This window comes from Hyposmocoma kahamanoa, unplaced genomic scaffold (genome assembly GCF_003589595.1).
Source record: "Hyposmocoma kahamanoa isolate Upper Pololo Valley unplaced genomic scaffold, ASM358959v1 289, whole genome shotgun sequence".
Classification (NCBI taxonomy): Eukaryota; Metazoa; Arthropoda; class Insecta; order Lepidoptera; family Cosmopterigidae; genus Hyposmocoma; species Hyposmocoma kahamanoa.
The window spans coordinates 835524-845189 of NW_020653777.1; the positions used below are offsets into that span (position 1 = coordinate 835524).

Genomic DNA, 9666 nt, shown 5'->3' on the forward strand with positions numbered 1-9666 from the left:
CATGGCGCTCGGTATGCAGCTGCAGATGTTAGTGGTAACGACGTGGTAAGCTCTGTGTGCTGGACTGTTCCCGACAACAATCCTACGGACAGCAGTAGCAAAGAAGAGTTCCAGGACGCGCAGGCGCAACGTATCAGCCTCCCGAGTTCCCCACTGCGGACTGCGTCAGTGCTAGACGTGACGCGGTCGCGAACGTTGCACTCAACCCCTGAAGAAGACCATCGATTATGGTCGAAACTAGTCGGACCGCTTCCGACTAAAATACTACGCGAGTAAGTCCCGTTACTTTTATATTATAACATTTTACTCCTTCAAAATAGATAGACAAGGACTTGTCACCTTTTCTCCCTTAGGGTGATGGGCACAGTAGCAGTGCACTCAGATCTTGTATCAACAAGTACGTTTCTCGTACAAGTCGTACTTGTACGTTGTAGACCTTGTAGATGAAGTAATAAAACATGACTAATTTCTAAGTGAACATATCAATGACTTATTGTTGATAATTCTTTTATCTGTACTTTATTCCAGCGGAAGTATCCTCGGTGGTCTCCTGGCAGCTGCACAATACTTTGCGAACCATGACGAATGTACGCGAGTACAATGGACTCCAAATGAGAGAGAAAACATGGCAGCACCTTTGTTCTTCCTTCAGACTTGGTGCCTCACATTGCAGCTTAGGGATGAGAAGAAAACCTCCTTCCAACTACAGGTTAGAATACTACACACACGAACGTACAAACATACGCACACGTACACCCAAACGCACAAGCATACACATACACAAACGCACAGCCAGAGCCACTAACGTACGCATATTTTCAGAAATTTACGGTGTATACATACTATATTATGCATATAAAAATTCTAGTATATTGTAACAATATGTAGTACGCAAAAATGTATGCTTACCCTCATATAATAAAAATCAAATTGTTATAAAATATTTTGTGTGGGAAACGAGTAAGATAAGTTATATATTTTTAGAATTTATATAATTATACTTTATACCACATATTTCACAACCGATGATAGATAACATTTTTTTTTATCAAAGTAAAAAAAATACCAATTTTCGATTGACATATTCTCTGTAGAGTCTCACGTACGCACGCACGAGCTCACATACGTGCGCACGAACTCCCGCACACGCGAATGCAAAAATATGCACTATAAGTGACTTCTTCCTCAAGTGCTTAAACAATTAATTTTTATTATGCAGAGGTTGATATGCAATTTCAATTTTCTTTATTTCATTCCAGGTCTCAATATTCATTCTAAACTGCCTATGCCTTCTGTTTTGGCAGTTCTCCCAATTTATATTCCTAACACAAACCGCCATTTTCTTTGTCATGGAGCAATTGAAAATTATAGACTTGAAAACTCTATGCCTCTTTCTACATTCGCATTTCGGTGGTATACATATGGCCGTGTTATTATTACAGGGCAATGATATGTTAAAATCTAGTCTATACACTTCATTCTTCCTTGTGGTGTCCGCATACTGCCTATTCTTTAGTTCATTGAGAATTAAAATAAGAAATCGTTTTGACTTGGCTATAGAATCTTGGCTAGTCGTATTACGTATAGCTATAGCCATATGCTCGTCGATATATTTAAAGAAAGTAATTAGTAATTTCTTAGAAGTCGAAGAAGACACTCACGTATGGGAGTTGTTATATTCCAAATTGACAAATTATAAAAGTTTTCATACTTTAATTTACACTTGTAGTGATGTTTTCAACGTTCTGCCACTAAATTCTCTCGTTAAAATGTTCGAAAGTTTACTAATTCCGTTTGTAATATTATCAATGGTCAATGTATCTGGTGATTGGATTAGAAGCGGTTATCTAAGAGCGCAAAAATTTTACGAGAGAGTAGAAAAACCGGTAATTTTGAAAAAACCGAAAACCGATGAAAACTGCGACGACAGCGGAATAGAGAACAAAACTGATTCGAAAAAGAACGTAGATCTAAATAGTCTGGATGTGACAGTGCAAGAAAAAGATAATTTGATTGACGACCATTGGTTGTTCTATTTGAAGAATGTGTACGTCGATGCGGCGATATTTTATAATATATCTCAAATGGTTGTGTTTGGATTGATGGCAGCGCTTGTTATGAGGTTGAAATTGTTGTTTTCGACGCAAATGTGCATTGTCTCTTCGCTGATGCTTGGGACGCGGTACGGACCGTAAGTGTCACAATTATTTTTTCAGAAATATATCCCCTTTAAATTTGCAAAACTTGCATCTGAACATCATACTTAAATCTCCAGTAATATGTCAGCGATTATCTGAACAGGTTCTGTGTAATTATGAAAAAACACATTAGGTTTAGTGACAATAGACGCTGGGTATTTTTTTTATAATCCGTTCAATATTTTTGAATTTTTAATGCATATCATTGAAAATGAAACTATTGTTTTAGGATTTAAATCGCGTATGTTTTTTTTTTTCAATGAAACCAAAGTTACAGGTCCATTTCAGGTACCTACACCGCAGACTGCTGAGATATCAGCATTAAATACGGTACATTTGATTTTTTATTGTATCTACTAAAAAAATAAGTTGAGATTGCAAAATTAAATTAATTATAAGACTTTTCATCCTTTAGTTTAAGTGTAGTGATATTTTCGACGTTCGTGTGAAATTACAAAGATCAAGAGTTTACTAATTCCGTTTGTAATGTTATCAACGGATTATATTAGAGGCTATTTTCACCCAAAAATATTATGACATATTAGAATAATCGCATTAAGAATTCAAAAATATTCAACATATTATAAAAAAAAGTCAGTGCCTATTATCACAATCATTTCTCAAAAGAGGCATCGTCAAAAATATGTTGAAATGTATAAAAAATGATCCTATACCATTTATATTTCCAGAAGGCATAAGACTTCAAGACTATCCCGATGGGGATTTTGGATTATAGCCATTTTAATAATAATACACAAACTCTGCATTAACTTGACAGACGAATTCTCCAAAATTGGTAAGTGACACATCTAGCATCACTTTAACTCTATCGAGTATTTTAAATCGTTATAAAAAAAAACATATGTTACGTTTTACATTGTGTTGTTAAAAGCTTATTGTGGTCAAAATTGTAAGTATCTGTGAATATGAATTTATTTTTATAGGCGTATTCACAAATATACCCCAAGAACAACTCCTCCAATGGATACAAGATGAAACAAGTCCGAATGCAGCGTTTGCCGGCTCACTGCCAATATCAGCCTCTGTAATGTTGTCTACTCGACGGCCTATTGTGGCGCACCCACATTATGAGCATAAGGACGCCAGGTAAATTAGATATACAAAAATAATCACATTATTCGCAGTAAGATCCATTCAGAATTCTTTTTGAATAGAAAATTGTGTTTTCTCAATTCCACAATTTTGAGTTACGACCAAGTTTGGTTTCATGTGCGGTGTGACAGAGAAATTAGAAGTAACAGTGACGGAGAAATGAGAAGGGTCAGAGAAATGAGTAGTGATCATTGACTTACAATTATATGGACGTCGGGTCTGCGCTAAAAAGTATCCGAACTTATAGGGCGTTAAAATCGTATACAGAGCGTCATTCACGCTTTAGTCTTCGTTTGTCCGACTGACAGCGAAGCTAGCAAAATTAGACAGTACTGCGATGACATTACAATTTAAATTCAACGTTTTAACTTTTTCATATTTCTTTACATGTCACTACATTTAAATAGGTTGACTTGGGACATTTTTTCCTGGTTTTTGTATTAGACCCGTCGTCCATTTATTTGTAAGTCAATGGTAGTGATAGAGAAATGAGGATTGACAGAGAAATGAGAAGTGACAGTGACAGAGAAATGAGAAGTGACAGTGACAGAGAAATGAGAAGTGACAGTGACAGAGAAATGAGAAGTGACAGTGACAGAGAAATGAGAAGTGACAATGACAGAGAAATTAAATGTGAAAGGCGACTATTTACAGGGTTATTTGTAAAATACTAACAACCTCGCAGAACTATATTACTAATATCATAAACAACAATTTTTGTGCATAAAATATAGGGATTTCATTCTTTTTTTTATTTACTAAAATTTCGAGTTACGACATTTTTTATGTCGTGTGCGATATCCCAGTCTGATGCCAGTAATTCCGTATTGAACATTAAAGTTTCTTGGTGGTAATTCATTTTAGCGTATTTTTTTAGGCTTTTGTACATGTCTCTTAACTGATCGTGCACGTGTTTGCTTGCACGTGTAGTTATAATTCACAGGCAGTCCTTTAACTTGAGTATTTTTAATGGATGACTAATAGATTTTTTTGCTAATTCTCACCGTGACTAAAAGAAAATTCGACTATGAATTGTTTTTTTTTATTTCAGAGACCGCGCCTACGCAGTTTACAAAGCATACGGCAGATTTACTTCCAAAGAATTATATCAGGAACTGACAAAACTTAAGGCCACGTACCTTATAATCGAGTATAATCTGTGCTACGATCCGTTTAAGTAAGTCTCTCACGTGCATTCATGCGCTTTTATCCGCTTTAATGCGCCTTTGCACGCATTTATAAGCACTGTTAGTGTAAAGTGTACACGCATACATTGTATATTAGACGGTAAATAAGAAATGACTAACGAGGACTTTTATAATTCTAGTTTTGTATTTTTTTACCGTCCGTGAAAAATACAATAGTACAAGACAAGTAAAAAGATATTTATACAGAAAACAATTGAACTCAATGATAGGAAATTCTTAATAATAAGTATTTAAGTAAGTAGTATTTGGCTGAATTGCATTTAAATTTCTGTTTACATAACATTTTAAGCGAATGTTTTAATTTTAAAGTTAAGTAACCTTCTTGTTTGAACTTGAACCTGACCTATGTAAAGAAGTATGTCATGCTACAAATTAAAAGAAAAACTCCTTAACGACTATGGCTGTAATGGGAAGAAAAAAGGCCCGAGGGTTTTATTTGGGGCATTATAATCAAGTTAGCCACCAAACAATCACACTATTTACGAGCAAGCGTGATGAAAATAAACACATTGTGCCTAGTTTAATCGGCATCCATCCGTACCATTTAAAACCGGAACGTAGTAATGCTCACATTACAGCTTGCCTACAGAACTAGATACAGTATAACATGAGGTTTTTATCATTTCCTCTCACGTGTAATCAATCTGCTCAACTTGAGAGGTTGTCAATAATGAACCTAACCCAATTTCTCTTCACCTTCCACAGAAATCGTTGCACGTTGGCAATGATATGGGACATAGAGAAACCATCGCTAGCCTCCAACCCGAAATTGTGCCACAAATTGATCACAGAGAACACTGAACATTTTTACAGAGTATTCTCCAATGGACATTACGTTGTCTTCAGGATTCACGATTTGAGTGTCAGGTAAGTCTATTGAGGTCGAATTGGGGTCAATCGGAACTATTTAGGTTACATGGGGTGAATGTGAACTTCTATGTTGAAGTCATATGGGTGTCAATCGGATCTATTGAGGTTACATGGGGTGAATGAGAACTTGTACATTTGAGATCGTATGGGATTAGTTGGAACCAATGAGGTTACATGGGGTAAATATGAACTCGCACATTGAGGTAATTGGTGTTACGCTCAATTGGACACATCATATTTTTTAAATACATAGTTATTTCTTGATCTTGTCCTGGGGCCTTACCATGAACTCTTATTACATTTCAGTATAGGTTCGTAACGACAAAAAAGCGGGATGGTGATATACACTTCATGTAGCGCTGTCTCACAACGATTTATTTTAAGTCCTAAACTGAATCGTAATAGGAGTTCATGGTAAGGCCCCTATAATATTATTTTTTATATAACATAGCATTATAAGAGCGAATAATGAATATTTTTAATTAGAGTTCGAGTCTTATATAAGTCAGATAGTACACACGCCAGCACATCAAGCTACATATTGACGTATCTTGTTCCGTTGCATTGGAAAAAATTCCTTCGATCCGGCCGGATTCGAACCGATATCTCTTAGCAAACCGTGCCAGACGATTCAATTCATAGATGGCGCTACGGCTACAAAGTCGTTGAAAGCCAAATACAAAGATCCAACAACAAGCACATAGTAAAATTCGTGAGATGCGCTGGTTCGCTCCGTGGCTTAGTTGGCATAGCGTCTGGCACGGTTTATAGGAGACATAGGTTCGAATCTTTGTATTAATAATTATAACAAACTAGTGGAGTGATTTGACAAAAAAAATAATTGAATGTCAACTCAAAACAAATTCAAATATATCGCACTGCTATTACAATAGTGTTGTATTTCAAAATATGTGAAATTTAATATTATATCATTACTGAACGCAAAATTTTATTCTCATCAAGTAAAAAAAAAGTCGTTAGAATATTGTAAGAAACAATCAAAAGATATCTACTTAACTCGAAACGAGACTCACTTTATGTGAGCTACTTCTAGCCAAAATAATCCTTATTCAAAAACATGAAATTATTTTTTCCATTTTATTGTTTACTATATTTGAGAAATTATTTATTTTTCTATAATTAACTGTAACATATAAATTTTAATTATTTTTTTGCGGGAAGCGACTAATTCGTTTTTCATCAATTTTGAGAAAGTCCTCTTTTTGAGTTAATACACTATTGTATTAAGAGTGCGATATTATGTTTTGTAAAAAGTCATCCAACAAAATTTGTTGTTTATGATGTTAATAATATAGTCGCGGAACGTCGTTAGAATTTTAAAAACAGCCCTGTATGCGTTTAATTACAGATACATGCCCCGTTGCTTCGATACCTGACATCGACTATCCTACTCGGCCTGTGAGAACCCACATGAACAATTTTACAAGCGAATTTGAACGGGGACTAAGTTATTTTCCTATAATCAAAATAGACAAAAACATAGCGAGTGTAAAAGAACTTTAATACTATCTACCGACTTTGGATTGGTCTTTGAGGATATGCACTTAGCAGGGAGTGTTGTTTGAAACAAAGATATTGATACTGCATTACTGCAATACTAACTAGTATTCAAAATCAGGTCAAAATGATATATTATCACAATCACAGTTTGTTCTTTTCGAAGCAACGTCAATTCGAAACTGCTTTGTTTTGCATTGAGCTTGGACGCGAGTTTGCCGGAGGTAGAAGTTGTGCTGGTCAGCGATCCTATAAGTGACGATCGTATCAGATTTCATTTTGAAAATTTCGGAAAACAAATGCCGAGTTGTGTCGTAAAATTATACATTCCCATAAATTTTACTGCACGTCACTTTTGACAACAATGTACTGCAATTAGGGCCTTGAAAGTAGTTATGAATTAATGCGAAACTTGACGAGCTGACAAACGTCAAAACGGCCGTCATAGCGTGCCGGTACTTTAGTTAGAAATGAAGCAATTTTTTTCGCATCTAACACGCTTATATTTATTTTTTCAAACAGACTTACGTTTCGGGCTCACTGCCAGAACCCATGGTCACAATGTAAACAAACTACCGTATGTGCGTCAGCCGTATAACAATTGCTAAATAGTTTTCACACGTATTTAAAAAAAAAATATTTTGTCAACTTTCTAAAAATGTACTATTTTGAATTAGGTCATTTTGTTATTGAAGGTGCGATTTCTTTGAGGGCAAGTTCTAGTATCCAAAAAGTGATCTCGTGTTTACAATATTGCGGCCAATTTCTTTTTTAATGCCAACAATTTAAACTGCTTTTAAAAAAGTTCTCTAACTCAGTAGTTAAGAAAGTACGTATTTACTAAATAATGAAATATTAGACAAGATTTTTAACTAACTTCGGTTTTTATTTAATTATATTGAGTTGGCATTTTAAGAAATGTGTAATTTGAGATCTTGGCATTTCAAAAACAATGTTTTGAGATTTTGGTATTTTAAGAAATGTGAATTTTGAGTTCTCGGCGTTTTGCGAAATTTGAACTTTGAGATCTAGGCATTTTGAGAAATATGAACTTTGAAATCTTGGCATTTTTAGAAATGTGAATTGTGAGATCTTGGCATTTTGAGATATTATTAAGTGCCTAAATGATGCCAAGTGAGCGTGATTATTCTAGTATTGTGTTCTCTCATCTCATTATACTACAAATGACGTTGTCAGAGGAAGAGTCTCTCGTAACGGGTCAGTAATTGTTATAAGATCCAAACTTGTTAACTGACGTCCTTTTAAGAGCTTATTCAGTATATGAATAATAGATCTCAAAGGGTCCCCGTAAAGTCCCTGGTTTTACATGAAAAGGGTGTCAGCTAATTAAGATTATTTAAGTGACGTACCATTATTTTGTCCTATTTTCATTTAATATAAATATAAGGTGTCGCAAAATTCACGCAAGAAGTAATTTTAATGTTTTTTGAAATGTTAACAAGCCCATGACCACGCCTTGAATGAGGAAATTGGGCGCTGTATCAACGAGATTCAACTACAATTATGCAAAATGGTCATCGAAAATTTCATGAAAAAAGTGCGTATGTGCCAGGGAAGTCGTGGAGACCATTTAACCGATATGCTTTACCACACATATACCATGTACTCCATGGATCAATAAAAAAAAATACAATTTTTAATTATAAACCTGTGTTTTCTGTCAAAATTACTTTTTGTATGAATTTTGGGACACCCTTTAATTAGGCGTAGCAATGCCACGTCTGAGAAGCGTTCTCATAATAGAACTAAAGTAATATTATGTTACGTCTAAGCGCCCAGTTATACGACGCGAAACTTTTCGCGAGGACGCTCACCACCCTTACCACGCTTTCACGTACATTAATGGCGAATCTGACTTCTATTTACTAGGCTATAAAAATTCCTCGCAATAATACAACTGCGCGGTCGCCGCGTAGACCAAATACAAGCCAGACTCGCCCGAGCGCCCGGGATGCTCATTTAAGTTAAAACGTAAAAGTTAAATAAATAGAGCGTAAAATTAAAAAAAAAAGTTGAAATTCGTGTCGAATACCCTAAGGCTAATTCCTACCCTTGGTATAAAACCGCATGTAACATCATATGAAAGTTATCGACTAATTTAATTCGTAATTTCTTTCCTTAAAAGATGTCATTTTGCATATGTGACATTTTACACTAAGGGTGCGAATATTTTTTTTAATGATAATTAGCTCAATTGATTGCTCATTTACTTGTAAAAATAATATTTAAAAAAAAGCATTTATTGTATCTGTGTAAATAATTAGCAATTTCATCGTATACCTTTCGTACAAGTCTCCATCTCCTTTACAATACGTCGACGTAACTTAATGAAAAAAAATTGTACATAATTATCTACAGGGGCCGGGAAGTAAGGAATAGCTGGCCAGTGAGGCCTTGCGTTAGACGAGTACGGCAATCCCTTTATCTACCGAGACATATATACAAGCTAATTTATAAAATACCAACCACGCAGGACTAGCTAGTGATATAACTTTATTTTTCGAAAAAATTGTAAGTTACGGCTACTGATGTTGTAAAGGACGGTAGGCGTATACTTCTTAAGATTTTCTACTATTTTACTGCTTTTTTATTAGGGTTAAACCACATTTTTATGCACATGGATCCCGTTGTAAAATGAAGGGGCAACACTTAGGCTCAATTTACATATATTACTGCGGAAGGGAATGGAAGTGACTTTTCGTAATAAATCGTGCAAACTAGATACGAATAAAAAAAGA

At 35.0% G+C, this 9666-nt stretch overlaps 1 protein-coding gene across 1 annotated transcript; it reads left to right on the top strand.

Moving 5' to 3' along the window:
* Position 1: 1 nt before the first annotated feature.
* On the top strand, positions 2-9219 carry LOC113229177 (probable C-mannosyltransferase DPY19L1). Its single transcript, XM_026462695.1, has 8 exons — positions 2-45; positions 529-709; positions 1260-2191; positions 2888-2994; positions 3143-3305; positions 4363-4488; positions 5225-5386; positions 6759-9219. The coding sequence occupies exons 1-8, from the start codon at positions 2-4 to the stop codon at positions 6784-6786; spliced, it is 1743 nt and encodes a 580-aa protein (XP_026318480.1). The 3' UTR covers positions 6787-9219.
* Positions 9220-9666: the final 447 nt, after the last annotated feature.

What these genes read in the sequence shown, in the direction of transcription:
- LOC113229177 (XM_026462695.1), top strand. Translation starts at nt 2, where the DNA reads ATGGCGCTCGGTATGCAGCTGCAGATGTTAGTGGTAACGACGTG. An exon ending in CTGTGCTACGATCCGTTTAA is followed by an intron (nt 4,489 to 5,224) that starts GTAAGTCTCTCA and finishes CACCTTCCACAG; the next exon opens with AAATCGTTGCACGTTGGCAA. An exon ending in ATTCACGATTTGAGTGTCAG is followed by an intron (nt 5,387 to 6,758) that starts GTAAGTCTATTG and finishes GTTTAATTACAG; the next exon opens with ATACATGCCCCGTTGCTTCG.